We start from the raw sequence: 20,046 nt of genomic DNA, 5'->3' as shown, positions 1-20,046 counted from the left end.
ACAAATGAGCATGCTCAGGAGTGCTAAAATTATAATAAACACCACAAAGTTAAGAACAACAGTACTGACATGTCTTGGTAAAGACTCCCTTTATCCTGTGTAATTCATTATATTCCTAAATAATTTCACAGTATTTCAAGTTCACATTTAAATATCATACAGCTAAAATTAAAACAAACCATGGGGAACAACCTGCCAGAGGGCAAATAAAATGATCTTAAATGTTGTTCTCTGACCCTAATTTTCACAGGTCCATGGAGAATGCTTTAGAAAAATGATTATTTTATTATTTCCCATGTCATGTCATTATTTCAAACAGAAAACTTCAAAACCTGCAGTGCATTACAAAAAATAGTGTTAAGAACCTCTACTCATAAACCACACTCAGTTTTAGGATTTCTTGGCAAATTTCAAACACAGAAAATGACATGCACCACAAGAAAAAAAAAAACATATCCTTAAATCAGGATTTAAAAACCACTCTAGACGCATGCTTCATGTCACAGACAGGCAAAACCCATAATCAATTTAGAATGAGCTCATACATTACAGGCAAACAATTAGGGATAAGAAAAACTCAGTAATGGCCTGATTCGAGCCCACCAAGCCCAAGACAGGTCTACCACATTACTGTGCCAGAAATAGCATAGGACATCATTTCTCAAGAGGTTTTCCATATCCGTGGCAAAACTGGAAATACTGCAAAAGGTGCAGTTTCACAGTAGCTGTGCACACAGAATCCAGCACAGCAACACCTTTGACTGGGACTTTCAGATGAGTCTGCAGCAGAGACAGTCAACAGTAACATTACGGCATTATGGCATTTTGGCATTTCTCATTTTTCAGTCATCAGCTGGAGTGTGTAGGCACAAGGAATGAATATTAAATTAAATTAAATTTAACTTCAACATGAGTTTGGTTTGCATTTGGACTGAAAAAGTCTGATTCAGAGGCAGGCCTGGAATTTCTGTTTAATCCAAACTTGTTTGCCTAACTTTTCAAAATCATTAGATATAAAAGGGAAGAAACAGGCCTTGGAAAATACAACCTGTTATTTTATGAGCTTCTGGCCCATGTAAATGTTATCTAAAAATACAGATTACAACTTTATCCTGTATATCCTTACTCAGGTGGACAACGGCACTGATGTAAGATTTTTTTTTTCTTAATTTTATCCTTTAATTCTCTTCAGCATATAAAAGAAACAACAACAACAAAATCTTAATTGCACACCACAAAGTGGAAGAAAGAAAACCAAAATTAGGTCACAAGAATAGAGTGCCATTGATGCACAGGAATAGTAATTGAAAAATACCTGCTTTGTGAATTCAAAAGCCAAGACACCTAATTTATTACTCCAAAACTACAGTAATTAAATAAATTGAAGACTAAGACAGAGACACACAAAGACAGAAAATAAAAAGAAAAGCTAGCGTTCACTCTCCTAGGAAAAACAAAGATGACCCTACCTTAAATAATTCAAACTCCTTCTTTGGCATCAATAGCTATCAATTCACAAAGGATATTTGCAATTAAAATAAATGCATATACATCCATTAGGACTAAAATTACCACCTCTAAGCAAATAAGCAGAAAAAACCCAAACCCTCATAGGACAACATTTTGCTTTATCACTATCAGCTTTATTCTCATGTTACTCTATACAATAATCAAGTTCAAGCTGACAAGAAATATAAATCTTCAGACATATCAGTGGAACATGTAGATAGTTTAGCCTTGCTGTGAATCTCTTCCTCCTCCACATGCACACATGCACACTTCAAAAGAAAGTTTACTCCTAAGGAGCAGACGGTACCTGGATAGTGCGGGTATACGCAGGCTCTGACCATCCTAGAACACCTTCTTGATTCCTCAGAGGGTCCAAAATGTTGTTTGGCACAAAGCCTGTGCTGCCACTTTTATTTTGAACCTTCCACCACTGCTTTCTGTCATCCAGAATCTGAAATAATTTGACAAATTAATCACATATTTTTACTGACTTTCCTCCTGCCAGTACTTAGACTGTGCATCATTTCAAAACAAAACCATATCTTTGCCAGGTTCTGTGCTTGTCAACAGATCGTACACAGATGTCCCTAAGAAACCCTTGTAGGCTTCCTAAATTATCACTAATTCTACATGGTTATACTGCACTTTTCAGAACATGGCTCTCAAGAAAGCTCATGGAAGAAAAGTGTGTAAAGAACGTCTGTAAACCCAGACATGCTGGACAATACAGCGGAATGAAAGTCAATACTTGTGCAGAGAGGCTGGCATCTCTCTAACCTATTTGCTGCTGACAAAAGGAATAAGTAACTATTAATAACTCAAGGAAAAGGGCATTTTTCTAGGAGAGCACATCTTTGGAGACAGAGCACTTCTGAGTAAACAGGGAACTGGAGCAGGATGGCCAGAAGTCCAAAATCTGCCGTGCAATCTCATACATGATGTTTTCTCTCTCTGTTGCTCCCTCTCTCCCAAAGGTGTCCAGCTTTCTGGGTACCACCTCTTGCAGGAAAGGACAGGCTTTCTCTATGCCCTGTGTGTACACAGGCAGTGTCTGCCAGAGTGAGTTATTCAAATACTACTAAATGAGGCTTTTAAAAGCAACACCAGAGAAGATGGAAGAAATACACAAATAAATTTCAAGCATGGATATCTACAGCATCAATTCATAAGTCAGTACAAAATCTCCATTCTTTTCCACGGTGGAAAACAAACTGATTGAACTTTCCATATTAATGGCGATCAAACAGATCGAAGTAATCATGAAGGACAGCCATACTATCCACAGGAAAGGTGCTCTCTACGTTGAGCAGTATCAGAAATTTGTGTTCTCGCTAAAAAGATTACCTCTACAATCTCTTCTCTCATGACAGAAAGCTCACTGTTGTTTCTTGCCATAAATTCATACTTGCATTTGGCATATTTCTTGGTCTGTGCTTTACTGTGTGCTTCATAGTTTCTGCAAAGATCAGACTATCGTTCAGTAAGACATTCAAACAAATAAACACAGACAAAATGCCCTTTTCCAACAATCTACAAAACATTTAAACAAAAAATCCACCCCACCGTAACATGATGCTGCTGTAGAACTAACTACTCCTAACACACTGATTTAAGTGCCAGAAATTTAAAGAAAAAAAAAAAAGGCAACAAAAGAAAGAGGTGGTTGAGCTACATGGACCTCAAGAACTGGTAATCTTTATCAGCTCACTCCTTGTGATTGGCAGGTGCCACTGTTTTAAAATAAACTTGTACACTATATTTAGTCTGTTTTCCTACAGTAGGTTAAACAATCATTTGCCATATAAACAAATCACTATACCTTTTAGATAATGGATATCTTGTGCTTTGTATGAAACTGTATTTCTAGTGTTCATCATAAATTGTTTCAAATACATAATAGATGATTTTTTTTTTTGCCATCAACATCAATGGAATTAAACTCTAAAAAATGCTCACCTACTGTAGGTCAGTTTTGTTAATTGACCATAAAGTATCATCAACTCTAACAACCTCAAGTTACTGTCTCAATTAAAAATGAAAACTAACATCTTGTCAGTTACAAACGAGGTTCATTGTAGAACATGGAATACCACAGTTTAACTCTGTGTCGTTCTGTTTCCATGAGGAAAGATCTGTTCAGAATGCCTTTGGGTAAGAAGGCACTATAATAGTTTCTTTGACACAGTTGCTCTTCAAGTTGAAAGATCCCCCAGTTCCATCGAAACAGGTCCAAAAGAAACAGTAACATTATTCACTTATTGCAATTACACCCAACAACCTAAATCCATACCAGGTAGTGAAGTTAAAAAAAAATCCAAACAGAAAGTGAAAACACAAAGCTATCGATGGCCTGAAATGTTGCATACAACATCACAACACAGGGATAGGAATGCAGGCCGTTGCTGATGTTGGTGCTGTGTAACCGTGGGTGCCAGGTGTCCCTGAGCAATCCATTCATTACCTAGCTATTGCATGGCTGTGGAGAACTGTCTCACTTGACTTGAAGAGCAGAACAAAGGAAGAGTCATATTTAGATTGAAAGATATTTGGAAAGAAAGACAAAACACTAAATGTGTTTAAGGAGAGAGTGGAAAACATGGGATGAACCCAGGCCTGCAGAATAGCTGTTATGAAGCTGAAAGATGTGTGAGTAATCTCAATTTTTTTCCACCACCTACTCAAAATTCATATAATTTTGAACTCCTTTCTTATTATCTCAGGCATATGACTAATGTACCTCTGAAGGTACTTTTACTTTTAGGCTGCCTTTCCAAACTCATTTTACTCTGTCTTCCTACCTGACTTCCACACCTGACTATCCCAATCCCTTCAAAAAACTCAGGAGGAATTTTTGAAAATGCTTATGTTTCAGTTTTACTCCACTCTGCTGTAATCAACAGCATTATCTCCAGAACATGAGCAATGGCTATATGCTTCTGAAGAGACCATAATTCTTCAAGTCCAGCTTAAATAGCCAAACAGTTAACTCGGGGCACAAATATTCTCAACACTTCATCTATCCTCCACTGTGTTTTCTTATTGCCTATCAAATATACCAGCCTTCTGCTCATTCATGCATGCTGCTCAAGAGTCTAGTGGATTGCACAGGCTTTCAGGGTGTTTTTCTTCAAATGACAGTGCAAAACCAAACTATGCAGCATACTAGTTTGAAATACCACACAACTTGCTGAAAAACTATACAGTACACTTTCAAGATCAGAGAGAGTCCCTGATATACCTAATATCCCATTGAAAGTTTAAGATCCTGACACTCAGATCGCCCAAGGAAAGCAGACCTTACTGGAGGTCCTGGCATGTTGGAATAAGGCTCAGTGAAGTTGCCTGTGATTAAAATTTCCCTGGACAAGATGTAATCTGCTTGTCCCTCAGAAGGTAGTGGGTGGCTTGGTCATTTGCCTTTGGACTACTCATTAGGAATGCCAGCTTTGAACAAGGACCAGCAAACAATGGCTTAAAGGATCAGCTTGAATTTCTCACTCCCTCCCCCAAACCCACTCCTTCATCTACTTCTTCACAGATGCTTTAAATGAAAGTTACTTGGGGTAATACATATTCACAGTTTTCCTCCAATAATGACCTCCTAGAAGGCACATATTATATATCTCAAGAGCCAGTTAAGAAATGGAAGTTTGTGTCGTGTTGAACAGACTGGAAGGTAGGGGCATGCTGTGGATGTTTGCATCAGTACTGGCCATCTAGACTCCCTCCTACAGTCAGTGGTGAGAAATGGGCACCACTGCAGAACTGCTCTTTTCATATCTTTCAAATGATAGGACAAGGGGAAATGGGTACAAACTGGAACACAGGAGGTTCCACTTAAATACGAGAAGAAATTTCTTCTCAGGGAGGGTAACAGAACACTGGAACAGGCTGCCCAGGGAGGTTGTGGAGTCTCCTTCTCTGGAGACATTCCAAACCCACCTGGACACATTCCTGTGTAGCCTCATCTGGGTGTTCCTGCTCCAGTGGGGGTATTGGACTAGACGATCTTTCGAGGTCCCTTCCAATCCCTAACATTCTGTGATTCTGTGTGACTAATTTCACCTTATGTGAACTGCTTCATTTCTCTTTACTTGCCACAAAGGAGGCTTGGATGACTCTTTCAGTTGCAGCCAGATACACTGATATCATCAATAGTTCAATGCAATAAGACTCGTTCTCTAAACCTGAAATGCAGGCAACAACATTCATATGGAATACTCTTTTTCGGAAAGGACGGAACAGGTCTTAGCACACTACAGATAAGAGAGAAAGGAATGTAGAGTACAGATCATCTAGATTTCAAGATGACTGGTCCTGAGACAAGAACTCAAGAAGTAACCAAGTTTGAGAAAATGATTAAGAGTTGATCACTACTGCTGCTGTTGCAAAGAAAAATAAATCTAAAGTTCAGGAAAAGAATCAGGTCCTCAACCTGCACAACACATGGAAATTTGTATGCATGCAGATTAACAAGAGGATCTTTTAGCACATAGCTCAAAACAAGGGATTATGCAAAGGTTTTCATCAAAATAGTTATATCAAAGCTGTTTTAATCAGCAATCCGATCCCAAAAACTTAGCTTAAACACCTTCCATGGCACATAAGCCAAAATACTGTTCATATGGTGTATGTGGAAAACAGTTTGGCATGGGGGAACTACTCCAATATTGCTTTACAAATGTACTTCCACAACTTGTGCTGGCATAAATTCTCCCCACATACAAGGCCAAGACTCCAAGGATCACTGCATTTGATCTTGTAAAGCTATTTGGATGTAGGCTAAAATGAAGGGGATGAAAGAGGATGTGCAAAAAGACACTGGTTGCTATGCAAACACTTCAGAGCATTTTCTGTAGTGTTTGAAAGAGAATGGAAGAAACTAAGACTTGCTATTCTGAAAGTGGATATTTATGCACCAACCCAGAAAACAAAAAGCAGGAGACTATGCAGCACAAAGTAAGCAGCTAAACAAATCAAACAATCATTCAAAACGAGGATGAATGAATCTCAAGAGCAGATTTGTCATTCCTTGTAGTTCTGAAAAGAGCAAAGAGTATATTTAGAAACATAAAACAAAGCAGAAATAAAATCTGAACCCAAACAGGAAGATTCTGTGTTCTCAATTGGGTTGTAATTCCCCTATATCATTTTTGACAAAGGCATTGAATTAATAGCATACATAAACAGGGTAGTTTAATAGAAATTATAATAAAAGGGTCTTAATGATGTGCCTTACAGAAGCAAAAGCAGAAATAACCATTGCTAACCAGAATCAGTTCCTCATAGAAACAATGATCTGCTCCAGACACAACCAGAGGTAATTACAGATACCACCACCCCAATAGCAATAAGTTGGGACAGTTATCCACAGCACCACGTACGCCGTTGATTCAGTGTTACCTATCTACATGTCGGCTAACAGTTTGCTTAAAGGCTGCAACAGCCGCCCCCTGGTCCAGCAGAGGCCCTCTTTTGTAAGCTGTGTTACTGAATGCATACCCGTCGGACGGAGGGTAGTCGGGAACACTGGGAGGCTGGAAGACAAGAAAGAAACAAAGCCACAAAATGGATTAGTGTCATCAGCGGCACCGCCTCACTCACTTAATCCAGCACCCCAGCGTCTCTGTCAGCATTCACGCGTCCTCAGGTGCTCACGGTTCTGCTATGAAAAGTTAATAACTTCTGCATTTCAAATACATAGACGGGGAGATCAAAAGGATAAGAATGAAAGAATTTCTATCCTAAGTCATCCCACTGCATTAATATTGCAGTGGATATTCTTTAGAAAAACAGTTCTCTCGGGCAAGGTCCGTGTCATCTCTCAAATATCACTACAGCAACACAACTTATAAACAATGGCTGAATGGCTTTAAAATAAACTGCACTGAGACACTTCTTTGAGCTTTTGTTCTAGATGTACACTTAAAGCCAGAAATCTCTAGCTAGCTAACAGTAAGTCTGTATAAGAAACAAAACCTCCTGACTAAAATTATCACTCTATTGCAGGTTCATAATATCAAGTGACTCGTTTATGTCATCCTTTCACTGAACATGACTATAGTCGAAGAAGAAATGTAAAAAGAATGTGATAGTTGGTATAAATAAGGATTTTAATTAAGGAAAATAATCACAATTTATCACAGGCACACATATAAGAATATTCCAGGCTTCAGGAAATTCTTTCTGGACAGCAGTCCTTAAAAAAAAAAAAACCACCACACCAAAAAAACGCCACAACACCTTAAATCCAGCAATGCTACTTTGCTTCTAAGTAAGAATTATTTTAACCACCATTCTCCAAAACAAAAACAGGCTAAGCAGCTCATTTCTGGAGATTATGGTATTGAAATTGCTCATTATAGATATTTATTATAGATATTTTACTTATACCACCATAAGTTAGAACAGCTGAGATTCATCAAAAATTGTATCTCTAAGACTGGTTTGTTGGGGGGGTTGTGGTTTTTGTTTGTAATTTTTTTTCTCCCCCTGTCTGTGTGGCTACAGAAAAGCCACTCATCTTATTTCTACCTCCAAGTATCTGACCAGGCACCTAGAGACACTTGCCTACTGGGCTGAGGGTTTATGAAAATAAATTAAAACCACACAAAACTCCCCATACACACAATACTCTATAAGACTATAGTATTAAGACCTACTCGAAAAAAAAAAAATATCTCAGGTGTCACCTAGCTTATACCTTACATCAAAGGACACCTAGGAATCAGGAACTTATTTTACTTCACACACAAATTATTTACATTGCCTTAGCCACACAGACTCTATCACCAGTTCCCCAATGTTTCACTGCCATTTGAAGTCCTCATCACCAAACCAGCTCCACCTTGAAACCCACCTGGTGGGAGCTGAGTGTGTGGCTAGATCTTAAGATTCAGGACTGAAAAGGAAAAAAAATAAAATAAAATTTTTTAAAAAGTATCTATAAAAAGCTTCTTCTCTTGAGTGGGACCCTGCAATACACTTTGCCAGATGCCCAGTCCCTGCCCAGCAGTGAGGGCAGTCACACGCATCCCCTCTCCAACCCCAGGTGGCACAGCTCTCGACATGCAGCCTCATGAAGACACGAGGCCAATTAGCAGCAAGAGATGAGCACTTAAATTCTCAGTTTTCTAGCACCCTTCATTAAACAAGCTGCTACAGCAGACTTATGAAAGAATAACTATTCTGCTATCACCCACTCCAGGGCGGCCCTTTTGCTGCACGCAAACAGCATTTTGCACTCGCGCAGCTTTTTCCAGCTGAGCACCTACAGCATTTCACAGCTATTAAGCAGCTCAGTGCTTCTACCCCTAGGGATGTGTTGAGAAGGCACCAAGGTTAAATGACTTGCCCAAGACCACATGGGAAGCAGCGACAGCCAGGAGATGAAGGTCTGCCATCCCAGGTGCTATGCACAAGAACGCCTAGAGGGAACCGGGATTTTTTTTTTTTTTTTTGGTCTTTTGAAGATTAAGAAGAAGATGTCAAGCTGGCGTAAACAATTACCAATCCAACCAACATTACCATCACTATTATATAAATAATAAATGAAATTCTTACAATCATCAGAAGAGAAAAAAATCAATGCTCTTTTTATTTATTTATTTTTTTAATTTCTGTGGAGCACAGTGTAAACAAAAGATCCTGCATGGATACGTAGAGCAGCAGCGAGACACCAAGACAATGTTCGATGACTAGGGAAGGGGTGACAGCAATGACGACAGCTACATTTCACATTACTGTGCCCATTAACTATAGTAAATGCTTTTTTGCTCAGAAGAACTCACAGGCAATAAATCAGGTTTCGGTGCATTTATTCTTGTATATCTTGTTAGGCATAAAGCCAAACAGTGTTTTAAGTAATCAGATATAACCATGTTATCCTCCTTTGCTTGGCAGACTTTTTAGCTAGTTTGTCTCCGTAGCGGGGTAGACCTTTTTTTTTTTTTCTTTTTTTTTTTTTTCTTTTGACTAAGAGATTTTAATGAAAACAAAGTTTTACTGTGGCAAGCTTTCCATGGCCAGTTTTGATAAATGTTTGCTAGGGAAGCTTTGTTGTCTCCAATAAGAGAATTGCTCTGCAAGAGAAAGCCATCCTGCAGCAGCCAATAAACTGTACATTATGCACTCAGCCGTATCTGCCTAAGACTGAACATGTGTCTCTGACATCGGAGGCAAATACCCTAACCACATAAATATTCTGAGTGTTGGTTGTTTTCACAATGAAAGTTTCATGAGACAGAAACTGTTTTTCCGTCTTAGCTTTAGCCATCTCCAGGCCTCATTCCTGTGCAGATGCTCAGAACCTCTCAGCACAGGGGTGAAGCAACAGGCTCCTCTCCAGGGCCACACACTGCAGAAGGGGAAAGGGCAGGTACTTCCTCCACAGGCAAATGCCCATAGCAGTAACTCAATATTAGAAAGCTGAACCCTGCTCAAACCCAGAAAAGGCAACTACGACAAATATTTTTCAAAAGCACAAATGGCAATCAGGTGACCCTACTGAAATCCTTCCCTTGAATCTTCTTCCATATGTGCATTTTTGTCACTAACAGATTTGTCAAGATCACCACTACAAAATTAAGATAAAATCCAGTATCATTGCCTTAAGATGTGCTCTGAATGTAGTACTGGTGTAGATTGCTCAAGGAAGATAAGAAAGACTATGGACTGAACCTAGAAAATTCTAGGTGCACTTCCATATCACAGCTGTTAACAGATTAAGTCGGATTAGCTAACCCTTAATTTAAACTAAAGTTAGCATAGAAAAATAAAATAAAATTTTAAATTAAAGCTTATGTCCTCCCAACAAAAAACTTCCACAATGAAAACTTTTGTATATTTTAAAAAGGTAATAGTGCTCAATTGAGTTTTTTTGTTGTTTGTATTTTTTTTTTGGGGGGGGGGGTGTTTTTGTTTGGTTTGTTGTGTGTGGGTTTCTTCTTTATTTTCGTTTGGGTTTTGTGAATAAAGAAACAACAAAGTCCACTTTTATCCTTAAAATTTTCACATGAAAAAAAGTATGATTCCTGACCAACTCTACTGAAAAACTAGGGAGTATAACCTTGAGAGTCAGGCCCTTTATCTCTCAACAAAGCCAGAAAACGCACTCTGATTTCTCTCTAGGCTTTAGAAGGTGGTCCATGTTTCCATTCTCTAAACAGAATAACTTTTGCTAAATTAATCACATTTCTTGGCAGAACAGTATGGGAGAAGATTCCTGTGCAATAAGACTTCTAATTTGCAGCTGTTTTTCAGAAGTCGGCCTAAATTACCTGATGTGGCATTACCTTGATAGCACCACCGAATACTTTCTAGCAATACAGTGAAAGTATCAAGAAATTCTTGAAAGGAAATCAAATTCCACATTTGTGAAGAAGTACCTTAAATCCAAAATTCCTTAAAAGGTGGTGTGTTGGTTTTTTTTCTCTTTGTCTGTGTACCTGTTCATGGGTGTGTGTTTGAGAACACTTTGGTTTCAATTCTGCATCAAATATATATAATCAAAACCAATTGCATCTGAAAGCACAGGCCAATAATCAAACTGAACCGTAGGGACTTGGACTGTCATCCCAGCTGAGGTGGGAAAGTGCACCAAGTTCAAGCAGAGCATTGGGCAAAAGCCTTGTATTTTTCCTAATCACATTTTTGGTGGCTAAACAGGTATTCGGTTTCACATAACTTTAATATAAGTGTACTGAGCTTGCACCGATGTAGCAGACATCAGACCATGGTTACTCCAGCAATAACAGAGAATACTTTCTTTATGAAAGAAGCAGTTGGTGTTGCCTTCAGCTAATTTACAAAACACTGTCGCAGGTAACCTACCTCAGTTGACAGTCTTTTCATTTCTTGCTTCCGCTGTTGCTCTGCAACATTTGCCACGGACTCAGCCAAATGATTGAGCTCTTGCTCCTTTGGAGCTCCCACGAAGTTCAGCAAAGGAGGCTCCCAACCATTTCGGAAACGGGGGACATAAGGTGGAATAAAATGGTCTTTGGGCCAGTCCGCTCTATATGAAAAGTAAATCAGAGATCTGTATCTAAGGCCATATAAATATTGGTTTAACAGGTTTCCTAAAAATCAAAATCCTTTAGAACTTTTATTAGTACGGAGGAGAGGCTGCAATGACAGTACAGGTAGAATTGTGCTAGAAAACAGAAAAATCTGCAGAAAACATTTATTGACCACAACTATGCTCAGTGCTGTGCCCTGCAGAAAGAAACTGCTCCTGCCATAAGGATTTGTCAGTGGTAAAACACAACACATTTCTGTCTTGTAGCAAAGGATAAATAATAGAAGAATTAATCACAAACAAATCTAGGATTTGTTTTCACTGTTATATGGTGAAAATTATTGCAATGCTCTGTTTGTGTGAATGCACCAGACAAAAGACTTCAAAGAAACAGCCTTCTTTATAAGAAAGTCTGAAAGTAGGTAGGAAGCATGGAAGCTTAGGGGGCCTAGAAACCTAGAACAAGAACTTAAACAATGCCTTTAACTGACCAAAAAAACCCAAACAAACAAAAAAAACCCCCCACCACATCAGCAAACCTCTACATGCACCAAAAGTCAAGAATTATCATCACATTTGCTGTTTTATAGTCCAGATTGATATTTTTAAAATACTGTACTATTTTTGAGAGCTCCATTAGCATTTCCTATTGCAATACAAAACACCTAAATGAATGCTTTCATGGTCTGCCTTTACACTATACATAATGCACTGTCCTGCAATATAAATTACTGTATCTTCACAGTGGAAGCAGAAACAGGAATGTAATTACAATCTTTTAACAGTCTCGTTCTTCACACTGCTCAAAATTAAGGGACAAATGCTGCCAGTCACACAATGTACAGGAGCAGTGACAAATTACTAGCCCATTAACAGGCCTGAGCTAGGTCAGTAAACCTTGAGTTTATCATTCACCTCTCCTGCTGCACAACAGCACAGTGTACCTCTGGATATTGAGATCAATCAAACCATCATTTCTAATCTACATGGGTCAACCAACTATATTCTAAGTGCTTCATTCTTTACTGCCCAACATGAGCTACTTCTCCTTCCATTAAACTTTTTTTCAGAAGGGACTAAATGAATGATGATGCTAGTTCCCAAGACAAAGGAGCCCGTTATTTTACCCAGCGATCCATTTTCCCTGCATGAGGCTCCAATGCTATGAGACAATTTCCACTGCCAGTCCCAGCACAAGCTGCCATGAAGCCAGCAGATCTTGAAGCAGGTAAAGGCAAGCAAATGGTGTTTTGCTGGGGGAGGTAAGCTCTCTGGCAATCATGAGGAACGGCAATTCCTGTTTCCAGCTCGTTTTGCTGTAGCAGGCCAAACAATGGGTCCAAAGGATGAATTTGGACATTTCTGGTGAGACTGAGGAAGCGGAAGACCTTATGTCAGTTTCCCTACTCTGAGAATGTTTGTCACTCCATCCTCTAGGGATTTCCATGCAGCCTTCCTTACCAGCAAAACACTCAACTATTTTAATCAATTAATTAAAGAAATGCACTTGGTAGATGTTTATGTTCAATTTGATCTAAGAGCAAGGAAGAATAAACAAAATACATGATGCATTTCCAGCCCAAATGATTGCATACTTCATCATCATCAAATGTACTTACCTATCACAGATTACAGAGTTAAAATGCACTTTGCTAATTTAAGCCTTTTCTTTTGCATGTTCTATTTACCTAAGTAATTTCAAACCATACTCTTACCCCCAAAACAACAAATACATAAAATAGTTAATTTTTAGCTAAGCCTAACCATAATAATGAATCCATGAAGCACAACGTGTAGGGCAGCGGTGTCAAACTCATTTTCACCCGGGGCCACATCAACCTCGTGGTTGCCTTCAAAGGGCCGAATGTTATTTTAGGACTGTATAAATGTTATATTTATATTTTTATTATAAATTAAGTATATGAATTTAAAAATTAATAATTTAATATAGCATTTATATAATTAGATATAATTAACATAACATTTATATAATTAAATGTTATATTTCTACAGTCCTGGTGTAAGGTATGCACATGTAACATAGTTAAACCAAGAAACATTGTTTAAAAATTATAAGCATTTTCTTTATAGCATTATGATGCTTTCAAAGAAGTAGGTACATTGGAAATGTTTAGCTTTCGATAATTATTGGAAATTGAAAATAGAAATCTGTACCCTGTTCCTCAATATTTTGTCGCTTTTTATTGCAGCTTCTTCAAATTGATATTTAATGAAGTGCACATAGCTGGATTGGAAAAATAATGGTGAAAAACAACTGGAAACACGCAAGGGACTGTTCAGAAAAAAATGACTGCAAGAGGTTATATCAAGTCCTTGATATCCTGGACAAAATAAAAATTTCTGACTGCAATTTCTCCCTCCTTGAGATCCCTAAAAATCAAGCCACTCCCAAATCCCATTGAGGTTAAAAAGTTCCTTTCCAAAAATGTCCAAGAATGGTTCTGAACAGTCCAAAGCCTAACAGATTAATATTGAGTTTATTGGGGGCTGGATAACCTGGTTAAGATCATGTCAATAAACTTGAGTTAGGAGATTATCTCTAAAATATGCAAAGGCTTTTTTTTACCTGGCTTTGGTCCATGTGTCACCCAATGACATCCATAACTGCCCTTCCTCACTGGTGACAGTATATCGCAGGAAGTCTATAGTATCTTTTGTTAACAGAGGGCTGAGTACTGTACCAGCAAGCTCTGGACCTCCTGTTGTCTGTACCACCTAAATCCAAGTATTAAAATAATACAAAGAATGCACAAATTGTCAGTAGGAAAGTTATTGTGAATATAAGTTACCTACAGTGCTACTATGAAATATTTATTACTTACAAAAACAGCACCCCCCCTCCAAAAAAAAAAAAAAAAAAAAATCTGAGAAGCAAGGAATGTGTCTTAATGTCCTACAGTTTAACTAAAGCATTTATTGTGGAAGATCTGCTGTTCTGGGCACCTGTCATTTTATATTTAGGCCCACTTTTTAGCAATGTTATTTTTGCTCTACTGATCGAAACCACACATACTTCCACTAAACAGACATATAGCTATGCTTCCAGCTCTCCTCCTGCATTATGCAAATTATCTCATTTTAAAATTTTTAATTAAAAAATAATAATGGCAAACTGTAACACAAAAAGCTAAAGAGGATTTAAATAAATATATTTATTAGATGGGAATATACACACAAAAGGATAAAAATTATTTTCTGAAGAGAACCTCATCCTGAGACACACACATCTCCTTAATTATTGTCCAGGGACACAACATTTCAATCTTGTTATCCTTGAAAAGGTTACAGAGCACATAAATACAAGAGTTCTGAAGGAAAACACTAAAAAAAAAAATCATTAAAACTTACCATTTTTAATGGGGTAAAGAGAAAATGAACCAGTTCAGCTGCACTAGGATTCTGGATTTGGAACTTTAATTTGGCCTGAAGGAGTGGGAAAACGATACATTAAAAAAAAAAAAAAATAAATAAAATCAACTTTTACAACAATAATACTTCACATAAGAATGGCCATCCCTGGTGAGGCCACAGGTCCACCTAAGCCCAATGTTTGGTCTGCAACATCCACTAAGTGCTCATTCATCCAACTGCTTTTGAATCCATGTACATCTTTAGCACTTTTGTGCAACACAAGAAGTTCCACAACTGAATTATATGCTTTGTAAAGAAGCATCTCCTTTGGATGACATTCTCACAAGAATCTGTATTACATCAACATTTTTTTTTGTTTGATGCATGAGATTTTCTTCCCCACCTGTCAAGGAGTATATCATATCTATCAATATTGAATTTCATCTGTCACTTTATCTCCTTTTATAATTTGACATTTGTAGACTCTACAATCCCCATTTCCCAGAACACCTGTAAATATGTTGGACAGCAAAGGCCTCTGCAGAGGCATGTGTGGGACTTCATTGCTGAACTTACTGCACTTCAAGAACTATCATTCTAGTCCTATAATTTGTTTTCTACTTCACCAAACAAGAATCCAAGAAGTTACATTCAACCTCACAGTAGCTCAGTTTCTTTAAGAACTTCAGGGTGTGCAACTTTACTGGATGTATTTTGGAAATACAAAGGAAAAAAAAAAGAATTGATGGATTTGTACACATTATTTTGTTGTGCAAGATGCATGTTTGCTTCTTCCTCAATTTAATATACCTGCCTACAAATTGCATCCCATGTGCAAGTAACCTCAGGGGCAGTTCTTCAATTTGAAACAGATAATTCTCTTGTGTTCCCCATAAAAAATGTTTTAACTAACATATTGTCCACTATCAAGTGCTTCCAAGTAAATATATGCATTGAAAAAATATCATATATTTTCTCTGATACAGCTTCTTGGACCCTTACTTTTATTTACTGATCACTCACTGGCCTTGAGGTTCCAGAAGTAAGAAGCATGCCAGAATATGTTTTTAAAAGTTATAGTGGTTTTTATTGCATCTTGCCATCTGTTCCTCCAAGTGCTTTTGGCTAGCCTCATTCTACTTTTGCATCTAGCCTTCCAGGGTGTTCCTCTGAATGAAGAAAGAAGAAGGATGTGTTTTTACTTCTAATAACTTCCTGTACGTTTTTCTTCTGTCACAACAACAATTTACTTTCAGTCTTTCAAAAGTTTTTTTGACAGATGATAGGCATTTTCTAGAAGCTTCAAGAATGGTGGTTTAAAACAGTTTCCATTTTACTGGCAAAGATTTTATTCTTCTAGACACTCCCTTTATTTTTAAATTAGATTCTTAAATTTATACAGTTCTCTGTGACTGACATAAAGAACCAGGAAGTGAACTTGCAGGCTTTTGCTGCTACTGCAATGATGCTGAAGTAAAGCACTGCTGCAGCACAGCTCTTCAAGAAAGACAGTAGAAACCAAGTCCTTGATGCTGCTGAGCATGAAAACAAGAACTGCTTCTTCTCCTGTGCAGAAGATAAAGATTCAAAGACGTACACGTTGTTCTTGGGTGAAAAACTAATTTAAATGCAGAACATGGTGAGAAGTAAAAATCAAAAGAAAAAAATAACATTACACACAGTATTACTGAGAAAGATCAGTATGCTCTAAGACATCTGTCCCCTCCCGTTTGGGGAGCAATCCTTTAAGGTCAGAATCACAGCATTCCACATAGGTTTTTTTAAAAAAATAGATATCCGTAACATTTCTAAATATCTTCTACAGCTCTGCAATCAGAATTCCCCAAGAAGAAGAAAAAAGCTGAATTGACTCAGTGAATGCAAAACCAATTTTCCCTATTGGCATAGCTTCCCCAGCAATTGGAAGGGACAGTCAGTATCTGAAACTAAATGCTTTGAAGGCGTCCCAGTTGCTGCCCTCCTTTGACAGCACTTGCAGAAGAGGAGATGCTGGGAGAAGGCTCTTGAATTAGCATCTCTGCTTGTTGAGAACCTATAAAGCGACAGCAATTTGTCAGATGGAAGATTCTGAGGCCAGAAAGATCCTTTGTAATGACAGCAACAAGTACGGAGTCTGATGGGCATAGCTGAATAAAGCTAAATTAAAGCCGCAGCTGGTGATGCTGGCAAGCATGCAGCAGAGCTATGATCCCCACAGAGGTTTGTAGAAATTGGTTTATGATTTAAACTCAAATTTCCCAAGTAAAAGGCTTTAAAGAACCAGGAAAAGAAGAAACACACAAACAATTCTGAAAGAGAAATAGGCCCATCTAGTCACTGGGTAGAGAACTTGACAAGCAGCATTCCAAAGCTCAATGGCCAACCTAGCCCAGAGGTGGCCAGCTCTGCTTTTGCCTCAGTTCAGCCTTGGATGGAAAAGAAAAAGGTGAAAGTTTGAGACCATTCAAGTATCAGCTGAGCTGTCTTCCTGTGTGTCAGCCAAGGACCAAACAGGATTACATTTCCAGGTATACCAGCAAGTGGATATTTGTGGGTTTGTTCCTTCTGAAAGAGCAGTGGGGACGAAGACAACACAGACTCAGGCTCACAGTTCCCTGGATGGCGTGACCACGTCTGCACTGCTAGCAGCAGTACGCCATATAAGACTCACAAGGTTTCTCTACATAAACAAGGAACCAGGAAGGTTAGGCAGAAGGCAGAAAACTCGATTAATGCATTCCCAAAGACAAGATGACCTTCTGCAGCTCCCTCAGGGGCATCAAAAATTAAGCATCCACATCCTCTGGAACAGCAGGAACCTCCAAGAAAACCCAGTTTAAAAATAGCTATGAAGTAAATGCATCACGTTACTAAATCTTCCTTTTCCTCTTCATCTTTCACCATAATTTTAGTTCTTCACTTCATACTAGTGGAATAAGACATAGGAAAACCAATGCAGCAAAACTCACACCCAAATTAATTTGTAGTGGTAGGGAAAACAAAGATCGTGTTATACGTAACATCAACTGTCCCAGCAAAAAACTGTTATCACACACCTCACACAACCGTATCTACTAGCAGCCACTTACCAGGAGATTGAAGCCATGCTTAAATTTTTGGAAGCAGTCAACAAATTCATCTGGAGGTGGTGGTTTTGCACGGAGAGTAAGAACTCCCTCTGGTGAACAAAATGAGATTTTTATATATCCACTGATATGGTATAAACACAAAAAACCCCATAATAAATTCTCCAACTTACAGAATTTCATAAATATAGAACCATGACAGTGAGTATATTCTGTGGTCACATCTCTAATTAATCACTTAACAGCAACTTCAAGTAAATTATTTTCATAGGTTTCCTTCTAAGAATATATTGCATACAATTTTTTTGTGCTCAAAGTGAAAGGAAATTACTACATTCATGAAAAATACAACACAAAAAGACACATTTGCTAGTTACTTCAATGATCCTTAGAGAAACAGAATTGTGTGCAGTAAGAACTCCTACCTCCAGGTCCTTTCTTTTTACTTTTCTTAGTTTTCTTTCTCTTCGAAAGTTCAGCAAAAGCTTCAGCAGCTTTTTGAAGTTTGGTAACAAAATACTCAATGTCATCCAAAATATGGTTCAGAATTTGCTATGGGAAAAAAGAAAAGTAACAGTTTCTCTACAGAATCTATGGCAGATATACTCCAGAAGTCAAAATGACCACACTTTCAGACAACAGCTTCCTCATGCTAAAACATTTCATATTTACATTCATTATGTTCTTAGCTTTACACACCTTTACAGTATTTTAACTCATAAGATTTTTAAAAATTTAGGGCCACTGGAAGTTTTTTAAATATATGCAAGAAGATTATTAAATTCAGATTGCAATTATACAACTTGTTCACACATTACATTTTCTCTCACAGCACATGAAAAAATTCTAAGTATTCGAATGCATTTTCCTAAACAGTATAACTTCATAATCTCCTTCAGTACAAAGTAATAAGCTAGTTGTTGAATGTCACAGTGTAGTTTTCTAGATAAGTGCTCTTTGAAGAATTGTTTTCAAAGAGCAAGTGGAGGAGAACGAATGAGCCCCTGGGGAAAACACATATACACCAACTCAGCAGGCCCCAACATGCTTTCCTCGAGACGCTCTGATGTTGCTGAGGGCAACAGCAGAGGAGAAAAGTAGAAAGTTACAGCTGAGAAATGGGGCAATATTTGATATCACGTATATCATATGACCTGCTCAATGTTGTTGCTTGTCAGCAAGTAAAGTTTAGGTTATACATATACATGGGCGACCTGTCTTCAGAAATGACAATATGTTTATTTTCCAGATACCACAGGTATCCCACAAAACTGATGGACTTTTTAATCCTTTTTTTTTTTCTGAATTTGGTCCACCACACAAAATTACTATTTATATTTCTAGCTCTTCATAGCAGAAAACTTTACATCAATATTCAGTCCTTTTTATTTTTCTTTTTTTTATTTTAAAAAAGAAAAGTACTGGAAGAAGAACTACCATTTATTCGTTTTTAGGTCTACAACACAAACATAGGCTGCCTGGAAAGCTTCCCTCCAGAAGTGAATTTTCCATTTGGAAAGTCTTCCCACAAAGTAGAGCTGCAAAATTGCACAGACATTAAGAAATATCACTTGTAGTTTCTCACTTACAACATCTCTATCAATCCTGGCAGCTATCATCTCTGCTGTTTCTTCATGATCATGGTATTGTCTATGTTTTTCAACTGAAAAAAAGGGAAGAAGAGAGTAAGATATCCATATACAAGGAATTAGTGACCAACGCTTCCCATGCAGCTTATGCTTTAAACCATACTACCATAAGAAAAAGACGGGAAAAACTGTTTGTACCATTCACTTTGCAAGGTCTCCACACAACCTGAAAATCTTGCACCCTAATGCCTGATCCTGACAAATCTCATGAAAGATGCTTAGGTGTATGCTCTCAGTCAACTTGGCTGCATAAATGAAGTTAACCACAGAAGTGTGGTATGAGGGTCTAAACCAAAAAATTACAGCAGAAAGTGGCAGATTATAAATAGACCGTAATGAGAAATCATCCCATTTTTAAAAATATGCTGAAGGCTACTCCAGCAGAAGTAAGAAAGAAAAAAAATGTAGCCAT

At 37.9% G+C, this 20,046-nt stretch overlaps 1 protein-coding gene across 6 annotated transcripts in view; it reads right to left on the bottom strand.

Moving 5' to 3' along the window:
* Positions 1–20,046, bottom strand: part of EPS8 (EGFR pathway substrate 8, signaling adaptor) — a 141,716-nt gene that overhangs the window by 16,938 nt on the left and 104,732 nt on the right. For 5 of the 6 annotated variants that reach the window (XM_065636002.1, XM_065636010.1, XM_065635994.1 and 2 more), the window contains 9 exons: positions 19,575–19,648; positions 18,411–18,537; positions 17,989–18,077; positions 14,897–14,971; positions 14,115–14,263; positions 11,341–11,524; positions 6,913–7,046; positions 2,854–2,965; positions 1,817–1,960 (listed from right to left, as the gene is read on the bottom strand). In XM_065636002.1, the coding sequence (XP_065492074.1) occupies positions 1,817–1,960; positions 2,854–2,965; positions 6,913–7,046; positions 11,341–11,524; positions 14,115–14,263; positions 14,897–14,971; positions 17,989–18,077; positions 18,411–18,537; positions 19,575–19,648 (1,088 nt within the window). The remainder of the gene's footprint in view (positions 1–1,816; positions 1,961–2,853; positions 2,966–6,912; positions 7,047–11,340; positions 11,525–14,114; positions 14,264–14,896; positions 14,972–17,988; positions 18,078–18,410; positions 18,538–19,574; positions 19,649–20,046) is intronic. The other variant, XM_065636034.1, reaches the window with a different exon arrangement.

Source organism: Caloenas nicobarica, chromosome 1, assembly GCF_036013445.1.
Source record: "Caloenas nicobarica isolate bCalNic1 chromosome 1, bCalNic1.hap1, whole genome shotgun sequence".
Classification (NCBI taxonomy): Eukaryota; Metazoa; Chordata; class Aves; order Columbiformes; family Columbidae; genus Caloenas; species Caloenas nicobarica.
The sequence above is the reverse complement of the archived record's forward strand: the minus strand, read 5'-3'. Positions and strand labels throughout refer to the sequence as shown.